The 22,082-nt window shown below is 35.8% G+C and overlaps 1 protein-coding gene across 4 annotated transcripts in view; it reads right to left on the reverse strand.

The window, feature by feature from the left end:
• Cep83 (centrosomal protein 83) overlaps window positions 1-22,082 on the reverse strand; it is a 125,978-nt gene that overhangs the window by 42,532 nt on the left and 61,364 nt on the right. For 3 of the 4 annotated variants that reach the window (XM_033763836.1, XM_033763837.1, XM_033763838.1), the window contains exons 6-11: window positions 12,653-12,904; window positions 10,148-10,279; window positions 3,093-3,207; window positions 2,221-2,316; window positions 1,754-1,898; window positions 1,478-1,627 (exon numbers count right to left, since the gene is read on the reverse strand). In XM_033763836.1, the coding sequence (XP_033619727.1) occupies window positions 1,478-1,627; window positions 1,754-1,898; window positions 2,221-2,316; window positions 3,093-3,207; window positions 10,148-10,279; window positions 12,653-12,904 (890 nt within the window). The remainder of the gene's footprint in view (window positions 1-1,477; window positions 1,628-1,753; window positions 1,899-2,220; window positions 2,317-3,092; window positions 3,208-10,147; window positions 10,280-12,652; window positions 12,905-22,082) is intronic. The other variant, XM_010629201.1, reaches the window with a different exon arrangement.

The raw sequence follows: 22,082 nt of genomic DNA on the forward strand, positions 1-22,082 counted from the left end.
CGAGCAATGTCTTGCAATAGGAGTGTATGATGCCAAACACTGCGTGATCACAACTGAGCTGAAGGTGCCCCCCATCCCCGCTCTCTCTCCTCTTCCCTCCCTCCCCGGAGGAGATCTCATTTGCAGAAGAGGAGAAAAGGGCAGAGGATTCTCTCACTTCAAATGAGGATTAGGGAGATGTGACAAATGTGGGAAACAGCGCAAAATTTTGTAGAAAAGCACCACCTGAATAAGGCTACAGTAGTATGAGTGATGAATCTGTTTTACCACAATGCAATATCACATTTCCATAAATCCTCAACAGGAAGCAAAAGCAAGTGTCATTGGGTAGGTTTTTTGTTAAAGTGGAAAAAGAAAAAGATTCTGCTGAGCCAACAGATAGCAGTGATTCCATTAGTGATAGTGAAAGCTATCCTACATAGTAACTCTCCTCTCTCATCTTCTTCACACCAGCCATGAAGGTTTTCAAAGGTAAGTGCAGGTTAATTTATTTTTCTTGATTATTTTATATTATGTTACACTACTGCAATCATTTTTATATGAAGATTTTTGGGCTGTGGAATGAATCATCTGAGTTTCTATTATTTCCTATGGGGAAATTTTCTATGATATACAAGTGCTTTGAATTACAGCAGGTTTCCAGCATGAATTATGCTCATTAACCAAGGTTTTACTATATTATAATCTATAGAAGAAAACAAGAACCTATTAGTACATATATGTAGAAATATAGCATTTTAGAATTTCAAATGTAGAGGAATGATAAAAATAAATAAAATCACTAATTGGCAAGCACTATGGAGAACAATTGTTTTAGGAAAGAATTATCAGTGGATGCTAAAAATTTAGTGGCAGAATATCTGGTGAGAAAATATGATGAAAACACTTACATGGTCTCAAAGTATAATGTGGGGACAAGTCCAGTGACAACATTTTAACCAAGAGATCAAGGACAGTATCACCAGTTATGGGGAAAATCATGAACTTCCTGATATGGAGCAATGAGGACACATGACTTTGTTTTTACACTTACTAAAAATACACAACATGAATTTACTTACGAGGAATATATTATAAACCCAACCTGAGAAATATTTTACAAAATAACTACCCAGTATTCTTCAAAAAGTATGAATATGTCCAGATTAAAGGAAACCACATAAATGTAAGGGGTAGACTGGATCTTGTTGCAGAAAAAGGATATATATAAGTAGAACAACTGGTAAATTTGAATAAAGTCAATAGGTTAGAAAATAGTAATGTTTGCTTGATTTTATATTAATCAGACTTGATTATTATACTATCAAATGTTGTACATGGAGAATCATGTTGTTAATTGTTAATACTTGGGGAATGTTAATATTTGGGGAATCAAGGTGAAGGGTATATGAGGATTCTCTAGACTACTTTCACACCATTTTTGTAACTTTGAAACTATTTCAAAATCAAAAATGAAAAATATATCTATACAGATAACCTAATACTCTGAAGTTCCCTTCTGGCTGACTCCTCTGCCATCCGTGAAGCCCGCAAATTCTCTTCATGCTGATCCTTTTCCGATTGCCTCCAAACATCATACTCTACTTTCATCTTCTCTAAATCAGCTAATCTGTTCTCAAGTTCTAGCCTAAAAGAACAGATGATAAGTATGTTACAAGAATGACAATAAAGATGATATGCCAGTAAAATGTTTAAAAAAAATGTTTTCGTGTGCAAAGAGACATAACACAAGCTAAGATAATAAAGTACTTACTTTTCATCTTGTAATACCACAAGCTTTTGATAACCTTCTTCCTTGGCAGCTTGTACTTTACATATTAACTCACGATCTTTTTCTATTAAGAGCATTTTCTGGCGTTCAACAGCTGATTTGAGAATTTCATTGTCTGACTGTAACCCTAAAATTTTTTAAGGAAAAAAAAAATGTGCTACATTCAATATTTTTATATGTTGTGAAAAAAATCAGAACAGCAAGCATTCATCAGATAAGACAAAAAAATTTAGGAAGTCTCTGGGTATGTAATCTCCAAGATCCTTAACTCAATAATGAACTACTTAAAATAAGAATGAAACACACTAAATCTCAGAGTTAATTTCTCTGTCATTACTTTATTTAGCATGTAATACACAGAAACTTTTCAAAAGGTTAATACACTCATTCATTTCCTTCTTGAGGGCAGGAAAGGTCAACCTGGATAACACCAAAAGAGGCTAACTCACTTCTCCTGAGCAGGGTTCTGTGAGTCAAGCCCCAGACAGCAGCATAATAAGGCTGGCTGATAACAGAGTAAATAAAGTCACCAAACACTTCAAAATCTAGATGGAGAAATACAATAACAAGGAAAGTTCTAAATGTATCAAACGAACTCTCAAATCTTCCTTGTGATAAAATGACAAGTACTTTTCATCTGGGATAACTAAAGCAAATTCATATTTAACTCAAAGAAGCACTAAATACAAAAATCTCTAAGAAACTTTACTCCCTTACTCTGTGGAAATCCATTAGTCAATATTAAATACAAATTAATAAAAACAATCATTCAGCATAAACTCCTCAATTACAGAGGCCAGCTAAACTACAGATCAACTCACCACAGTTACAGCCTACAGACAGCTTATTTAAGTAATTTTAAAAGTTAGAAACAATATCAGCCTTGAGAAATCTTGAAAAGACATCTCAGACTAAAAAGGAACTCAAAAGTAAGGATATAGAGCTCCAAAAGCAGGGTTTACATTTAAAAACCAAAAAAATGAAACCTGAAACTCATTTATCCTCCTTATTCTATGGAATTAGAATGTCCTAGACTAGTAACCACATGATTTAAATAGATTTATGATTATAAACCCAGAAAGGATGGAATTACATTTTCAAAGTTCCACTTAATTACTTATCAAATAACTATTTTATAAATATAGGGTTGATTTTCTTAAAAGATGAACAAAACTTGAACATATCAGCAAAAATATTTCTTATGTACTCAAAAATTAAAATTCAACTTAAGAATCTGGAAATAAACATCCACGTTAATTTATTTTAATAGTGAGTTTATATCTTAAAATAATAGGAAAAAGCAAGGGAAATCATGTATTACCATTCAGTTCACTTTGAATCTTATTTCTTTCTCTTTCTAGCTCACTCTTAGCTCTTGCTGCCTCCAGTTTGACATCTGTTATTTCTAGATTATTTGAGTGTTTAAGGTCTTTTACCTGTTGATAATTAGAAATTGAAATTACTTTTAGTAATTTTCTTGCCATTCAATACTTACTTAAAAGAGAAAAGGAGAAGGTATTTGTCACAAGGGAGAAACCAAGAAAACATTGCCTTTTTTCTAATAGAACTGAGATTTTCTTTACACTGTCTAGGTGGGGTCACCTGGACTTAATCATACCTTAGGAGGCTTAACTATATATATATCTATAATACAGTAGTCCACAATTAGAACATCTTCTGAGGAAGAAAGCTGAACCCTCCCTTCTAAAAAAAAAAAATAAGTGCTAGGAACAAAGAAAGCATTCTAGGTAGAAGGATGAGCATATAAAATGTCAAACTGATGTACTGTCACAAGGTCTGCACTGAAAACAGTGAGCTACACCTTACAGGTAGAGCAGAGGAAGGCATGAAATCTATAGGAATGGCAGGGAAAAAACTTTCACGCTGATCAAAACCATTGTTTGTCCTGTTAGCTACTGAAGATCGCATAATTAACTTGGTTTCAGAATGATAATTACAGATCCACTGGATTAAGAAGCTGAAGGTAGGGCTGGGGATTTAGCTCAGTGGTTCGGTGGCCTGCCTTGCAAGCGCAAGGACCCAAGTTCAATCCCCGAAGTTCAATTCCCACAAAAAAAGAAGCTGAAGGTAAAGAAATCAATTTAGACCCAGGAATTAATGAAGGGGACAAGAAAATGGAATGTTAGGTAGGGCTGGGGATTTAGCTCAGTGGTTCGGTGGCCTGCCTTGCAAGCGCAAGGACCCAAGTTCAATCCCCGATACACAAAAAAAGAAGCTGAAGGTAAAGAAATCAATTTAGACCCAGGAATTAATGAAGGGGACAAGAATCAATGGAATGTGGTGATTTTGTATGCACATCTATGTGTGATATGAGATAGGAGCATAAGTATCACAGATTTACAGACTTCATACAGATGTTTAAATCATAAAAATCTAATAATCCTTGATGACCCAAATCTAATTCTTTTATTTTACATGCATCTTTAATTTTAAAAACTTTTTATTAGCACTGTACATGTTTGCAGTATGTAATGACTCCATACATGGTGGGGAGGTGGTACATGGACATAATGTATCTTAATTCTTTCTTCATCCTCTTCCTCTCTCATCCCTCTATCTTTTGGCCCCTTTCCTTTAAGTAAATGTAAATAATTTAAACACTCTATACAGTTAACCTACATCATTTTTCAGGCTTTGCCTAAATATTCCTTTTCGAGGCTAAACAATTCTAGTTCACAAGTAGTATTCCTTCATTCAACAAATATTGATTGACCAACTATTATGTACCACTACTCTTATGATCTAGGGATACAGGAGCAAATAAGAAAGCTTTGTCTCTACAACATATGCATTACCAACATTTTCTTTGGCTAAGTATTTCAAAACTTAGGAATGCTGATTCAAAGATTTAACCAATACAGATACAAAGGAAAGATTAAGCTGTATTGTGACACACTATGTATTCTAGGTAAAAAACTACAGAATCTCTCTGGGAGGCTGAGGCAGGACCATCATAAATGCGAGCCCAGCCTGAGCAACTAAGCAACTTTGTGAAACCCTGTCTCAAAATTTAAAAACATAAACATAAATAAAGAGCCTGGGCATATAGACCAGTTTCCCGAAAAATAACTACATACTTACACCTATGGTATCAAAGCAGAAAATTCCTAATATATACAATAGTCAAATATATAAATGTGAGATGGTAGGATAAGGAGCAAAAGATTGATTTACTCAGAGTCCTATGACAACCACAGTGGGAAAGACAAACCAAGAAAAGGTCCTAGAGCCAATAGAGGCAAGGATAAGAAACAGAGATACCGTATTTTAAGAAACACTATCTACAAAAGGTCCTGAAAATATGTAAGGAATGGCTGAATGCAAAATCCGCACCTAAAAAAAAACAAGCAAAAAGCAAGTATTGTTATGCCTTTATATCGCTAATCATAATTAAGACATTCCTGCAAACTAACTACACTTTTTAATGACACTATATAAAATGGCTACCTCTGCATTTTAAAATCTTTTCTGAAGCTCTTTTCTGTAACAGTCTCATAACTATAAGAAAATGGCTAAGAAGTTGTATAATTCTTAAGCTTTCTATAGATTTGATTGTATTACATTTTAATTTTCATGGTCTATTTAAATTATAAGTGCTTTGGACCGGAGATCTAGCACAATGGTTCCACCGCCTGCCTTGCAAGTGCAAGGATCCAAGTTCAATCCCCGGTGCCCCCCCAAAAAATATAGATAGATAGATAGATAGATAGATAGATAAATTATAAGTGCTTTAAATTTTTGAAAAAATACAGCTACAATGAAAATAATCAGTATGACAAATGCACTTTAGTGGCATACACCCAAGCAAGTTATTTGTTCTCTCTGTATTCAAATTTGTGGACCTTTAGTTTTTCTCTAGTATTATATTTTTACAACCCTAAAATAATGAATGTAATAACAGTAATAGTTAACTTCCTAAAATGTGTACTAGAAGGAAATATATTATTTATTAAAATAGCATAAAACCTTATTCTATTTGTCAGTCATAACAAATAGTACTGCTTTTTCTATAAATAATCTAAATCATATGCCAAATAGCAACAATAAAGTTTCTTTTTGGTTCCAGATATCTAAGTTCTTTATCTTGTCTGTGATCAGGTCCTCAAAAATCCTAGAAAAACTAAGAACCTTTTCTTCAATAAAATGCATAAAGTTAAAATGTTGCATAAAATTTCAAAAGATCCATGGTCTCCTGAAGCTCCTCTGGGTCAAACCACCCTGTTTTTCAAAAAATGTTTTTCATCCAGAGCCTGGTCTTCACACTGTGAATTTGCTTTATGTTTCTGACACAACAAGGCAAGTATTCAGTTATTACTAATAGTAATAATTAAATAAATGTAAAAAATGACAATCAGCATTTTACAGGGGTTTAAAATCTGATAAAGTACACATACCTACAAAAAATATGCAAGAAAACAATACATATAAGATGGAAATATAGCTGAAAAAATATTACCCAAGAAGTTCTCTCCAGCTGCATACTCCAAAGAGATGGCAACTAAATTCTGATCTCTTTCAAAGTTCCGAAGTAGTATGACTTCTTTTACTTAACTAATAAGTAAAACACCGTGAAATGCCTTTCTTAAAACAATCTTATTGGACTTCTAAAGATCAAAAGCTTCATGAGGTAACAGAAATTTTACCTCATTGAATAAGAAATATCTTTAAGGTCATCGTTTTCAGGCCATCTATGCCAAAACCTTTCAATCTAAGACTGATATGGACATAACTTTCTTCTAAAACCTAAGGAACATTTACAATTTTGAATAACTTAGACAAACACACCCCAGGTGTTCCTTTGCATTGCAAACAACCATTTGCTTAGAAGCGCAAAATGTTGATGAAAATTTCAAGTTGCAAAGAAAACTGTGACAGTCGTGTTTGAAATATTATTTTAAAATTTATTCTTTCATGGAATCTTTTTACATATAAAATTTGCACTGAAAATTGCTTTGTCTGAAGTTGAAGGCTGTATTTAATACTCCATTTATATGCAAACTCATGCAAGTGTGCCTTTAAAAAGATGGGCAATTCTTAGCAATGTGTTAATAAACAAGCACAGAGAAATAAGTAATGCTATATTAAACTGCTAAACTGCAGAGAAGTAGAAATCATCTGTCCTCTAAAAGGGAAAAGAGCAATAGAAAAGGGGATCTGTACAGCATAAAGAAAAGGAATAAAGGTCTGCCCACAGGTAAGCCAGAAAGTGCAAATAAAATGTGCTGTGGGAAAAGTGACCCTAAAAAGAGAAGTCAGAAAGGAATGTGGCACATCCAATCCAGTTGTTCCAGTAGTTCAGTCTGGCTGTGCAGGTACAGAACAACATGCTACCAACACTGGGGATTCAGTATTATTTTATAAAACAGAAAGTAATTTATACAGGAATTGAAAGAAAAAACAAGAGAATTCCCTCTATCCTGATTTACATCTACTTTTTGTTTACTCTTTTACTATAGACATCAAAAATATACCATTAAATGTATAGTCTACTTATGGTTTATCAGAAAGCAAATTATTTACTTATTTTCTGGTAGGATTTACACAATTATAGTAGGCTGGAAGAATTCTTAGGGATCAGCAAAACAATGTTTCATTTCACCTATGAGATAACTGTATCCCAAGTACATGAATGGGTCCCTAAGGGTATTAAGTAACTTGCCCAAGGTGGCACAGTTATTGATAAAAAGAGGAGAGAACCACTCAATAGGTTCAAAATTCTGTGTCATTTTCTTACTTAAGGATATCACTAGTATATAGTCACTGCCAGTATTTTATTCACCACACCTTATTGTGTTGAACAGTATCTTTAATTTTTGCAACTGTAAGAAATAAGTATTATTATCTCCATTTAAAAGTTCAGCAAGGGTTGTAAATGTAGCTCAGTGCTACAACCTACAACACACAAGACTCTGGTTTCCATTATAACCAGAACTGCAAAAATCGGTTAAGCAAACAGAAGTCATAATGGTAGTTTGTGAAATGAACAAGTCAGGGTTCAAAAATACATACATTTATCCTATTCAAAAGCATAAACTTTTCAACTGTGCCTCATTACCTGTTCCAAAATGATAGTTTGTAATTGCTAAATATATTTGAATTTAAACTAAGAAAAACTATACCTGAAGTTAAAAGATTTTAAGAACTTGGGCTAGAGATACAGCACCATTTGCAGAGTGTTTGTTTAGAATACACAAGGTCCTGGGTTAGATCCCCAGCACTACAAAAAATAAAAGTATTTTAACAGCTAAAAATCATAACTGCCTAATTTTCATTTTTGTTCTACGTGTCAGTCATGTCAATTGAATTAAATGAAACACTGGTAAAAGAAAACCACTGCCAGTTTGTAAAATACAGGAATTCAAACAAAAAATTAAGAGTTATTAGACACATCATGTGTTCGCCATGCGAAAAACTGGATGGATTACCTCCCAAGGTTGTCATCCAATACATCTAAAATCCAATTCCGTCATCACTCTAAAAGAGACTCACGGAGCTAGACTTATATCAATAAAGTATATTAAGAGTAATTTACAAAATCAGAATGAGTTTAATTAGAAGAAAAAACAATATAACTAGAAATCACAGTCTGCAAGACTACTACATTCTCTCTCTGCAGACAAAATTACATAGGAAGTCAAAGGACAGTCAGAAGGTTGCTTGGTGATTAGAATAATAAGAGTAAGATGAATGGATGACTTTGTGGCCATTCAGGTTAACATGTTAAAAGACACTGGTTTATTGATTTCCCCAACAAGAACAGTATTTTCAATGGGATCAAAATACCAGCAGAACAGTTCTGCTGATTAAATTTCTTTCTCCTATCAGTCACATATACTGCCCCTAAATCTTCTCAAGAAATTCTTTCACAAAAGAATTGATAGTGATTATTTTATTACCTTAGTTAAATTTATATATTTCTATGAGAATAAAGTGACTGTCTTTTGGTCTAGGAGCCATCTTGTTTTTTAAGAGTATTTTTACATTGCCCTGATAGAAAACACAATGATTTCTCTGACTTAGAAACAAATCTTATTTCCAAGTTCTTAGTTAATGCCCTAAGACCAACTAATAACAGAGTTAATATTTCAGTGATTATTTGTTAGATCTTACACTAAGTGCTTTAAATCTCATTTAATTTTTGCCACAACTCATTATGTTAGATATTAGTTTCATGATATAGGGGAAGGCATTAAAATTTCAAAGAGAAAGCCACCCCTAAGACACATGGCTAGTAAAGGGAAAAAACAGAATTTCAATCCAGTCAGACTCCAGAGCTAATGTTCTATAATGATGTTTTATCACTGCTAATTCTGGTTCCTAATATTTATTGCATTTGAAGGTTAAAAAAAAAAGCAAGCTTTAGAGAAAAACTATGTTTATTATTCTTATTTTGTTATGAAATTTCATTTTTTCATAAAATAAATATATTTTGGCATTATTCAAACTATTACATTCTTTTAAAGATAAATACAAGACAAGCTGCTAATATTAATTCATTCACTGAAGAAAAATGTACTGAGTCTACTATGTGCTTACTATCTGTGTATCAGCACTGTCCTCAGCAGTGATGAAAATAATGTCTCGGCTCTCGGCTTACATATAGTTGGAGGGCAGGGTATTGGGAAGAGAGATTTTTAATAAGTAAACCAACATAAGTAGATGGTACTAAGAGATATAGAAAAAAAATTAAGCAGGTTAGGAAGGTAAAAAGTAAGGCAGAAGAAGAGGAAAGTGTTGTTTTGCCAAGTGAAGCCAAGACCTTTCAAACTGAGTGACATTTTAAGAAGGTAAAGAAGCAAGCTGAGTAGGTCAGTGAAGGAAGACCTCAGCAGGTACCCACGACAAGGGCCTAGGGGTAGAAAGATGGAGGAGAGGCAAGTAAGGCAGGAGCAAGGTACACAGGAAGGAAACTGCAGGTGACGGCTGTGGAAAGACTGCAGGCACCAGATCACACAGAGCTCTGAATAGGTAGAGAACAGAAGGAACAGTTATGAAACTATTATAAAAACCAAGCCTACAGAGATCATGGGTTGTAACAGAGTCATCACAGTGGAGGTTTTAAGAATTGGTCGCTTTCTGCATGTATTAGGAAGGTAGAATGATAGGATAAAACGACTGCAATATAAAGAACTAGCTAAACACAAAATTTCTTTTTCATTGTAGAGTACCTAGCTTTCCAAAGAATGAAGCAGAAGTATAAAATGATTGTCAATACGTTCTACTTCTTGAAGAATAGAATGATATTATAAAGTAAGATTTCAATATATAGAACTCAACTATTAAAAACAAAAATTTTATATCATCATACAGGATCAAGCATCCTAAAGAGTGAAACAGATGCAAAAGATAACTTACTTTACTAGTCAGTGTATTTATTTCTCCATCAGCTTTATTCAATTTACTGATTAAAGAAGCAGTTTGTTCATTGCTTGATTGTAGCTCTTTTTCTAAGCGTTCAGCCTGCAACTTGGCTGACTGTCTTTCAGCCTTTTATTAAAAAAAACATTTTAAAATGTGTTCATAATTTTTCACAATATATCAAAATAAAACATGCATTATTTAAAACTCATGTGTAACCACATAAAAATTATTCAAAACTCCAACAAAATTAACACGTACCAAAGTAACATGAGTTTCTCAAAGCAACTGGTAGACTTCAAAAATGAAAGATATCTGCTCCGTGGGGGTGAGGTACAGCTCAGTGGTAGGATACCTGTCTTACACATGTGGGGCCCTGATTCAACCCCCAGTACCAAACACAAAACAAAACCCAAAGAGATGTGTGTTCCAGGAAACATGCAACAAAAGTATCTGGCAAAAACTTACCAACAGCCACTATCAAAATAAGCCTCACATAGTTATTTAATGAGAGAAAGTATTTGTGCCACTCCTTTGATAGTTATTTACTATGAATGCTGACACGATTCAATCAGGCATGGGGGGGGGTCCCAGTCCACAGCAGTTATGAAAAAGCTCATTAGAAGACAACAGAAGGCTCACAGACAGTCAAAATTGAAATTTCAAAATCAATGGAGATTTGTTTTAAAAACAGAAGTAGAGATAAGAATTTAAAATTCTCGGCCAACGTGGAGCCTTTTGAAGTATGGGTGAAGAAGCTCTTCATCTTTTCACATAATTAAGATTTTTTTTTTTTTTTTTGTACTGGGGATTGAACTCAGGAACTTGCACTTGCAAGGCAGGTGTGGTGCCACTGAGCTAACTCTCCAGCTCATAATTAAGATTCTCAATAAATTCTGTAAGTTGTCAAAAATTTTCTTGTCAGTCATACTCAAAACACTGTCGCTAAAGAGAGAAAATTAAAAGCTTTTTTAAAATACTTCTACTCAAAAACATTTTAGCATTTAAAGGATAAATGAGTTTTTTAAATCTCATTGCCTACGTGCATTAAATATAATAAGAATTGTATTCAACAGATAAATCAGAAGGAAACAGCTATTTTCTTCACATATAAAATTATGTTCTCTGGGCATAATGATAGCCAAAAAGGCTGAAAAAAAGAAATGTTTGCTGTTATGTATTATTTTCATCTGACAAATGATTAAATTAAATACAGGCTCTTCTGAAAATGTCACAAATGAACCATCTATCTTTTGTTATCACTCAACTTGCCCTGAAAATAATCACTCCAGATGAACTCAATGAAAAGCTTCACACTGAGACAATATACTGTGTTCAACTGCAATCATCTCACTTACTCTGTCACTATGTAAACACATTAGGTACAGAAGAATGGCAACATAAACAGTCTTACTCTGAACTGTCTCGTGTCTAAGATCCAATGATATTGGCAATTTTCATTCAGAAAACCAGCAAATAATGACAGAAGCTTCATGTAAAAAAGTTTAAAAAGTGACTTCTCTTCGAAACACATCAATGTACTCTTTGTACCAGCTTGCTGGTTGGAAAAAAAAAAATCATTTTGGATTTGGATACTGGATTATAATTACAAACTAGGGATAGTACCAAATTATTTCCTTCTAACTCAAATCACTATTTCATGACTATTCCAGAGGAGAAAGAAAAACTTTAAATTTTACAAAATAAATCAAAACATCAAGTTGGTCATTTGCTACAGGAGAAGTAACTGTGTCTGAGTAAGATGGAAATCAAGAGTTTTCATAAGGCAATACTTCCAGAAGTAAGAAACTGGTTCTGCTAACAATTAACTTTCTCTAATCAACTCAAGGGAAATAATTCCATAAAAGTTAACTGTATGCAGTAGTAGCCAAGTTGAATTTTATTATTTTGGCAAGAAGCTATCATAAGGTATGTTAAATATGGTATTTTTGCTCAAATAGGACTTATGATTTTAAAGTTTGAAATACCAGAAACAAAGTCTTTGTAAATGAGGAGGGATGGAAGGGTTGAAGGGAGGGCAGGGAAATGGGGAAAAAAATAAACCAAGATATATCATGTAAAGTACAAAATCCCATGGGGGTGGTTAAGATACCAGTGTAAGGAATTTACAATCTCAAAAGAAATTTATCTTTTTCTTTTTTGCGGGGAGGGGGCTTTAACATGACTATGTCTTCAGAGAGTCCAATATATTTGGGGGGATTTTACATAATCTATTTGGTGGCATTATAAGAGTTAAGTCATTTCAAGTAGGTGACTTGACTCTCAAAAGAATAAATATTCCCCTTATAAATGTGGTAGCATAGCTATTGCTTACAAATCAATAGCTTTCTTCTTTATAGAAAGAATATCTACTCCAGGGATTCTACAAATGCGTCAGCATTAGACTGGTAAGCACACATTTACACTCTAAAAAGTAAAGCCTTGTCAACTACACTTTTAAATACTATGCCCTACTCTTCCCGGAAGCAATTAAAACCTTACCTCCAGGGATCTGATTGTAGCCTGCATTTCAGCCAACTGCCGCACCTGTATTCTTTGGACATTTTCTACCTGAGCACCAGAATTCTCTTTTTTAGCCCTTAATTCTTCTATTTCAGTCTCTAAGCCTTTTAATTTCTGACTCAAATGGGCTTTTTCTCGAAGAAGTTGCTCCACTCGTTTGCTGTCTCTTGTGAGATCAACACTAAGCAGCTGGTTATGTAGTTCTTCTTTATCTTTCTCCAGTCTTGCAACCTAATAATTTGAAAGCACAAAGCCTTAAATCACTGAATTTTCAGTCATGAACATGTTTTATAAGTCAGTAAATTAAAGTTTAAAATGGGACAACACAAAAGGTCAGGTGGTGAAATGAAATAAAAAGGAAAAAAATGTAAAAGTTAAATTCTTCATTCTATACTCAGCATGACTCATATTTGAAGGCAAGAACTTTACCCTATATCCCCCCCCCATTCCCGTGGTCTGGTATAGGGCTTAATCAACTGCTGACTAAAATTCAAAATTATAAATAATACTACAAAAGCAATTATTAAACATACATCAACTATTTTAAAATTCATCAGAACACGATAGGGATTCATGTAAGACCAATCACTGACTACTCCCAAGCTTTTCCATACATGAAAGTAATTATTGGGCTGTTTATATATCTACTTCAAGTCAACTAGTTCGAATAAAAGCTGCTTTCTGTGTAAATAAATACAAATGTGATCAATGAAAAGTTTTTAAATGATAGCTGAGTTTACTAAAGCCCTAGTTGTAATGGTGGCCAATTTCTTAGAATCATTACTCCAGGGTATATATTAAAGTCATTGGGGAGCTTGCAGAGCAGATACTGATACCATTCATCACAACTATCATTGCCAGGCCCATGGGCTTCTTAATCAGTGGGTTTCAGATGGTTTCCTAACTCAGGCTCTGCAAAGGTTCCTTGTCTCTGGGGAGTGGGGAAGTGGGCAAAGCAATCAGGAAAGAACTCAGGCTTTCAATTTTGTGATTTCCCCAACTATCTACATCCTACCACCACTACCTCTACCACAGCTCCCTGTTACCTTCCACCGGCTCCTTGTTTTGTTTAGTTCTGTTCTGTTTTTCTGGCACTGCTGGGGATCAAATGCAGGGCTTCACAAATACTAGGCCAGCATTCTACCACTAAGTTACACTCCCATTCTGTGTCAGCCCCTTTTAGTTTCTTTTTATATATTGGGTCACTTGGTTTGACTCAAGTTAAGCAGAGGATTCAGCAGTTTAAAAAAAAATTGCACTGCTCTTGGACAAGGGGCTACTGTAAGCCAGAACTCTGAAGGCTCAAAGTCAGAAAGATCTTAACGGAATGCTCTGGACCAAAGTGACCCAAGAGACAACTGTTTGTTCACAGAGATACCAATGAGTTTAAGAAGTGTGAGACCTCTACCCCAGAGAAGGATCCATTTTCCTAATCTGCAAAAAGGGAGACTGAACAAGAGGCATTCTGAGAACCTTTCAGTTTCACTACATAGTGACTCCAACTTTAATTTTCGACATATTAAATTAAAGATGTCAACAAGGATAGACAGAGCTATCTAGCAGGCAAATATATTTTCCCAGAAAACAAAATTTATCCTTGAAGGTACCTATGAATTTTGGAGGTAAACCTTCAAAAATCCCAGCTAAGGGCTGGAGTTGCTACTGAGTGGTAGAGGGCTTGCTAGCATGTGGGGGCCCTGGGCCTGACCCCAGCACATGAGGTGTGGGGAAGGCCAACTAATTAATGCTGTCTAGCTCCCATTTCTCTTCCTATGCTTTTCAGGTAACCAGTACTCTTGGGTTTGGTCCCTGGCAACCTTCTTCCTCCTTTTTTTCTTCAACTAGCTGTGACTTTTATACAAATTACATTTTCACCCTGCCTCATCTTCAGGGAAGAGCCTACACTGCCTGATTCAGCTTTTGTATGAAGTAACTCAAACACACTTTTTCATCTTTGTTTTGGGATTTGACAGTGCTGGGCTTGAACACACGGCCTTGTGCATGCTAGGCTAGCCTTCTACCACTGAGCTACATCCCCAGGTCCCCAGTGAAGCTTTATGAGAGGTGCGGCAGCTCATCTATGCCAGGAGTCAATGCGTAACTAAGGTTCAGAAAACGATGACCTTAACCAAGAACTTACTATGGATCAAGTGCTAAGTCAAGCACTCCACATCAGCAGTGACACTAATTTCTCTTGTAGGTCTCTATTTCACATACAGCTAAAGTTCTTGATCAGTGTTACCTGTGTTTCTGCTTTCTCCTCCAATTTTGCAAGGCATCTGTGTGATAGCCGAAGCTGTGGCAGTCAGGGAGTTTCCACATTTATGATTCTTAAACCAGAACTCACATCAAATCATTTCAACCAAAGCTGATGATCACTGTTTTCTAATTTTAATATTCATTTATTTATTTGCACAATAAATATTTACTGAGTACTTATAAGTGACCCACACTGTTTCAAGTAATAAGGACAAAACCCAGTAGGCCAGCAAACACAAAACCTCTGCAGCAGAGGAACCGATTCCACTCAGTCACTGCCATGACTCTGCTTCTGTCTCATTCATCTGGGCCCGGATCTTGGACACCTCTCAGCTCTTTCCTTTTCCTCCACTCTTAATCAGATTCACATGTCATTTTCTTCAATGTCCTCCATTTGTTGTGCTCTCAATTCTTCCTCTAAATTTCCAAAAATTTTTCTCTGAATTTCTCTTCTGTGACATTTATCCAAATCTGCCTGTATTGCAGTTATCTCCACATTTACTTTATTCTCTTTTAGAATAAAAACCTGCTTGACAGCTAAAACAATATATTAACCAATTTTATTTTCCAAAGGCGAAGCAGAGGAAACGGACAGAAAGATCAGGGACTAAAAAGAGTGGTTGATTTTCTTTTCAAAGGATGACAGCACCACCCACATTCCCCAAAGCAGACAGTTCCTCTACCTGTCTTTTTTATTGCCCTTATGATGCAGCACAGAGAATGGATAAGCAAACAGCTTCAAGAATCAAACTTTCCTTTTTCTTTCAGTATTTTAAAGATACTGCTGTACTTCTAGCTGGTATTATTTCAAAAAAGAAGTATGTTATCATCCTCTTCGTTCTTCTGTACAATACGTCCTCTTTCTCTCTCTGTGGTTACTTTTCTTTAAATTAAACCTTTTCTGCCAGGGATTTAGCTTAGTGGTTCTGGCACCTGCCTCACAAGCACAAAGACCTGAGTTCGATCCCTGATACCAAGAAAAAAAAAACCAAACTTTTCTTTTCATATGGTAGATCCATATGCAAGGAACTGTTGTAAGGACAGATACAAAGATCCTGGGCACCTCTGACTCAGGTTCCCACAAAGGTAACATCTCTTGTTTTCTATTTTCTATAAGATAGTGTGTTAAGTAAGTCACTTGTTGCTGAGGCAAAATACTTGACACCCAAAGTTAAAGGGGAAAGATTTATTTAGCTCAGCTTGTAGAGGTTTCAGCCAGTCCTTCGCTGGCTCCAAGGCAAAGTACCACATAGCAGAGGGGCATCAAGGAGAAACAGTTCATGACGCCCACAAGGTAGCAAAAGCAACAAGGGGAATCTTAACAGAAGCTCTCTGCCCCTTTTATCTAATCCAGACTACCCGGATTAGGATGATGCTAAACCAATCAGTGAACTGGCTTAGTAATCACAAGCCCTTAACCCAGTATCACACACTCTAGATTCAGCCACCCCTGAAAGCCACCTATGACTGCATGAGGCTTTGGGGGGACATTTAGATCCAAACCATAACAGATACTGTGTAGAAATAGCCTTAATCTTTCTTTAAAGAATTTAGTAGGATTCCTTAGTGAAATTATTCTTACTTGGACATTTTAAATTGTAAATCCAAAGGGTGAGAAGTATAATATAGCTCATTGGCAGAGTACATGTTTGGCACATGCAAGGTCCTGGGTTCAGTCCCCATCATCAAAAATAAATTAAAGATCAAACGTCCCTAATGGTTATAGTCCTATTTAGATTGCCTACTTCATTTTAGGTGTGGCAGTGTGCGCCTTCCGAAGAATCGATTCATTTCATCTACACTGTCAAATTTATATAAGTAGAATTGTTCACAGGATTATCTTATTATCCTTTTAATGTATGCCAGGTCATAAGTTGATATTCCTTGTTTCATTCCTGATATAATTTGTATCTACCTTTCTTTTGGTCAATTTTCCTTTTAATTTTTAATTTTATTAGTACATGTTTGCAGTTCATGCGGTTATCTTAAGGAATGGTTCCATGTACATACCACAGCTTGTCTTTTCTCTCTGTCTCTTTTTGTTACCAGGGATCAAACTCGGAACCTTGCACTAGCAAGGCAGGTGACAGAATCACTGAGTTAAATCCCTGGCCCTGTCTCCTTCCCTCTCCCTTCCTCCCCTCTCCAACTGTCCTATCCCACTTTTCAGTCTTACTGATATTATGAATCTTAGCTCACGTCATGGCATGTTTACATTAATTGAGGTTCTTAGGTTCCTGTACGTGGCACATCTTCATTCTACTTATTTACCCTTCCCTACCTCAACTCTTGTTGTGCTTTCCCCCTTGGATCACTTCCCTATTGCAATAGAGCCATCTCTTTGTCCCCTTCTATCTAACCCCCACACTCTTTCTGTGAGTTTTCATAGAGGTCTGTCAGTTTTATTAATGTTCTCCAAGAGCCAGTCATTTCACTGACTTTCACTATTTTTTTAGTTTCAGTTTTATTATTATTATTTCCTTTCTGCTTGCTTTGACTTTGATAATCTTCTAGGTTCTTGAGGCTGGGGCTTAGACAACTGACTTGCTGTTTTCCCTTTCTGATGCATTCATTTTAGTGCTATAAATTTTCCTCTCAGCACATTGCTTTAGCCGTATCCTGAGAATTTTTAGATGCTGCACTTTCATTTCATTCAGTCAGCGTATTTTTTAAAAGATTTATTGAGTGCCTGTAGTCTGCATGGACCTTTATTAGACACACTGAAATTTAGGCACAAACCAGACACAAGATCCCTGGCCTTGGGTAGTGTATCATCAAATTAGTATAACACAGATTAAAAAGTCGACATATAAATTACATGTTGATGCTCGGTTACTAAAGTCAACCTTAAAGAGCTGTAATTTAAGTAATCAAAATGGTATCTAATTCTAAAAATCATTTATAGAATGTATTTGGCCTTGGAATCCACAGAACTTCAAAGAAGCTAAGTTGCACTGCAGATGGTAAACAGTCACAAAGACACACACATACCAAAAACACTACTTCACTATGAATGACTTCTGCTAAATTGGATCTTCTTTTCTTATTATGACCCAAAGCTTCTGCAATACTAATGTATCAGATAGAAGCATGTCATCTTGTTGTTCTATCCAGTAAAATTTCAGTCCATTCAAGTGCAGCTTTATAGCTAATTTAATTCTCTGGGACCATCTGCTTTTCTAGTTTCACTGGAAGTCTTCTGCTCAACATCTATGTTTTGGTCCTCAGCAATATCACCACCGAAGAGTCAAAACCTTGGCCAATATTCTCATTGTCAACATGTTCACAGCCTTCTATATTCTGTGGAACTGTTGCTAAATTAACTGCTAAAGTGATTCGTATATTTTTTGGAGGGGTACTGGGATCGAACTCCGGACCTTGCATTTGTGAGGCAGGCAGCAGCACTACTGAGCTAAAACCCCAGTCCTTTTCTCAAAATTCTTAACTGAATTTTCTTCACTGCCAGGGGAAAGTTTCCTCCATGCTTTGGTTACAGTACTTGATTTTATTAGGCTTTGAGCTCTTGTTACCTCAATAAATTGAATCCAACACTGTCAAGTTCTTCCAAAACATTTGTGGGTCAATTTCTTCATCCACCTATTTCCGGAGAAGTACTGCTTGGTAAATATTTTTACTGTGGCTAAATCTCCCTGGCTGATAAGATGAACTAAACTTGTAGCATTTGGTGTAACAATAATCCTGCATCATCTGAACTCAACAGTTCTCCATTTGGATATGCTGGGGGAAAATCTAAAAAAGCACTGCTTTTTCTAGAAGACCCTTGGATTTCAAATGCTTCTGTACCCACGGCACAAACTACTGTTTAAAAAACAAGACTGTTCTATTCATGTACCTTTTTGACTGAAATAAGTGACAAGAATGTTTAAAAGGTAAAGGTCAATTATTTTGAATGCACAGCGTCCTTTTTTTTCACTTTCCCATAACACAAAGATTACTTTTGTGTGAGCTGGTGGCATTTACACAACACATACTGATGACTCTGCCTGACCAGTACACCAAAGTACTTTGCTCAGTGTCAAGAACTAAGGTACTCGAACGTAACCATTTCTAGAACAATCCGGTTTGATCAGCACAATAAATTTGTTCTGGCTGTAAATTCTCTCGCTCAATAAATTTCTGAAAGTTATCACAAAACTCACTGGCAGCAGTTTCATCTCCTTTTAATTTTGTTTATTAGCACCCTTTGGAATACCGTGGCACTGCTTCAATTGAGTTAGCCAATTCAAGGATACATTAAAATCAACTTCTATCTCCAAAGCATCCAAAAAGAACTTGGTTTGCTTTGAGTTCCAGACACTGGCATTCCCCTTCTGGTTCCTGTGAGTTAAACCCCTGTATCACATCTCTGTCAAGTTTTTGTACATCTGAACTGTCTGCAGAGGTTAAAAATTACATTATAACTTACACAGTGTTCATTTCACTAGGGCACGTAAAGTATAGAAACTTAATCTCCTTTTACATCCCTTTGTCCTTTGTTTATAATTGTCTAAATATTTCCTCTGGGTACCCTTAGAACCACATTAGACTGGGTTCTGATTGGTATTTCAACTATCAAGCTAAATTTAGAAAATTCATGAGTCAGAGCCTTTAGCATATACTCAAAGTTTTATCAAGTTATTTTATTCTTAGTAGTACTTTTGGGTTCCTTCTTTTACAGATTTCCCTTTTGTTCAGACAACTCCTGAGCACTATTTTGGACTGATCTATTGAAAAAAAAAAATTCTCTAATTTTTCTTCATTTTAATGTCTTGATTTCCCCTTCATTTTTGAAAAACAGTTTTGCTGGGTATCAAATTATGGGTTGACAGTTCTTTTCTTTTGGTACTTGATAATGTGTTCATGACTTCTGTGGTTTCTGATGAGAAACCTGCTAGATTTTGTCATCAACCTCTGGTATTATTTATCCCACTGCTTTTTAAGATGGTTTCCCCCCCACATTTAAAGTTTTACTGTGGTGTCTCTTGGTGTCATTTTCTTTATATTTATCCTGTTCAGGATTTTCTCAGTTTCTTGAATCTCAGCACTATGCTTTTATCATATTTACCAAGTTTTCAGCCATTATTTAAGCTTTTTTTTTCTTTAGGCACTTTTTATTTTTTTGGTACCAGGGATTGAACTTGGGTCCTTGCACTTGCAAGGCAGGCAGCGTAAGCACTGAGGTAAATCCCCGGCCCGTCTTTTCAAGAACAAAAATCTTAGATATTTTATTATGATCTCATAGGTCACTGAGAATCAATTTTAGTTTCTTTTTACTATTTTCTCTAGTTTTTCAGACCAGATAATTTCTAATGTTTCATCTTCAAGTTCACTAATTTATTTTTGCTTCTATTCCTTCTATTCTGCAGTTGAGCCCAGCAACTGGGGTGTTACTTTCACTGTATTTTTCACTTCTAAACTTTCCATTTTTTTTTTTTTTACTTCACTGTTGAGCCTGTTCTGATTTTTTTCATTTGTTTAAACTACATATGTAATTGCTCAGTGAGACACTCTCATCACAACTACTTTAAAATTTTTGTCAGATAATTCTAACATCTCTGTCATCTCAGTGTTGGCATCTCTTGGTGTCACATCGCTCTACATTTAGTTTTGGATCTTCCTGGCTTTTGTTAAGACAAGTAATTTAGTTAAAATTTGGGATATTTTGGAAATTATGAGACTCTGAATCTTATATAAAATCTCTGTTTAGCTGACTTTTATGACATCCCTATGGCAAGGAAAAGCTAATACTGCCACATTACTGCCAAAGGCAGTCTAGATTCCCCCTCTACTTCTACTGACACCCAGGGAAGGGAGGTTCCTCCTGACCCCATGCTGGGAGGAGGGCTCCACTGACACCTCTCTGCATGGCAGGGGGTAGGAGTGATTTCTTACTGCTCCCTGTGTGACTTCCCCTGACACCACAGGGCTGAGCAGTGGTTTAAGCCCGTCTCCTCAGGAGTCCTTGTCTGACGTCACCCAAGCAGCACAGAGGCAGGGAGATTAAGCGCAGGCTCCCAGCATTATCTCCAGTGACATCAGGGCAGGAGCAGGAGCCCTTCTTACTGCCCAGATGGGGGCATCTTACAAATAAAAGCCCCACAGAGTGAATTAGGAAGTATTCCTTCTGAGTCTATTTTCTGGAAGAGATTATAGAACATTGTTATAAACACTTTCCTAAATATCTGGAAGAATTCACCAGTGAACCCAATTACTGGCTGCCTACTCATTTTTTATTGGATGTAAGACATTGCATATTTTATATTTTTTTTACTGTTATTTGTTTTCCTATGTATACTTTTGAATCTTTATTCTGGAATACTGTCAAGATATTTAGAAATATTCAGATCTTTGCAAATCTTGCTGGTATACTTGTTAGACAGAGAACCAGGACTGCCTTTAGTCTACAGCGAATTGTGCACCACATAGTAGAGTGTCCTTCTACTGTAGCTGGTAGAAACATGGATTTCTGCCCAGTACCATGTGAGCACTAAAGAGTATCTCACCTGCACTCCTTTCTTTCTCTGGCCTTGTATATTTTACTCACACACATGCATGCACTAGTCAGTACTCACCTGAAGATTGCAGAACCCCAGAGTTCTCTAATACTCTGCTCTTCAAACACTCATTGCCTTGGCCTCTAAATTCTAAACTTCAACTCAACTCAGATCATGGGGCTTAACTTGCTCTGTGGTCTAGAAACTCCATCGACATGGGATGGGGCAATTATACAGCTCCTTCCTGGAGAGGTCACTGCCCTCTGCTGCCTGTTTTCCAATGTCTAAAAACCACTGTTTCTTATAATTTGTTCCAGTTTTTGGATTGAGCCTTAAGTAAGTCCATTCCCTATTATTCCATCACAGCCAGAAGCAAGACTCCCCAGGCTGCCTAGATTTGAACCATGATTCTACCACCTGTTTCCTATGCAACCCAGGGCCAGTCACTCATTTTCTCATTTATAAAATGAAAACAATGATTATCTAACTCCCAGGATTGGTGATAGGATTCAAAGAAATATGTCAATCAGTACTATGATTAATACTGTCGTGTCCTAATGGGAGTAGTACCATTAATTGCATACTATATATCAAGCCTTATGGCAAACATTTTTGACATAAAATATAAAGTTTACAGATATTAGTTACTAGATAAT

The sequence above is a fragment of the Fukomys damarensis genome, unplaced genomic scaffold (genome assembly GCF_012274545.1).
Source record: "Fukomys damarensis isolate Sample0158 unplaced genomic scaffold, DMR_v1.0_HiC HiC_scaffold_15, whole genome shotgun sequence".
Lineage (NCBI taxonomy): Eukaryota > Metazoa > Chordata > Mammalia > Rodentia > Bathyergidae > Fukomys > Fukomys damarensis.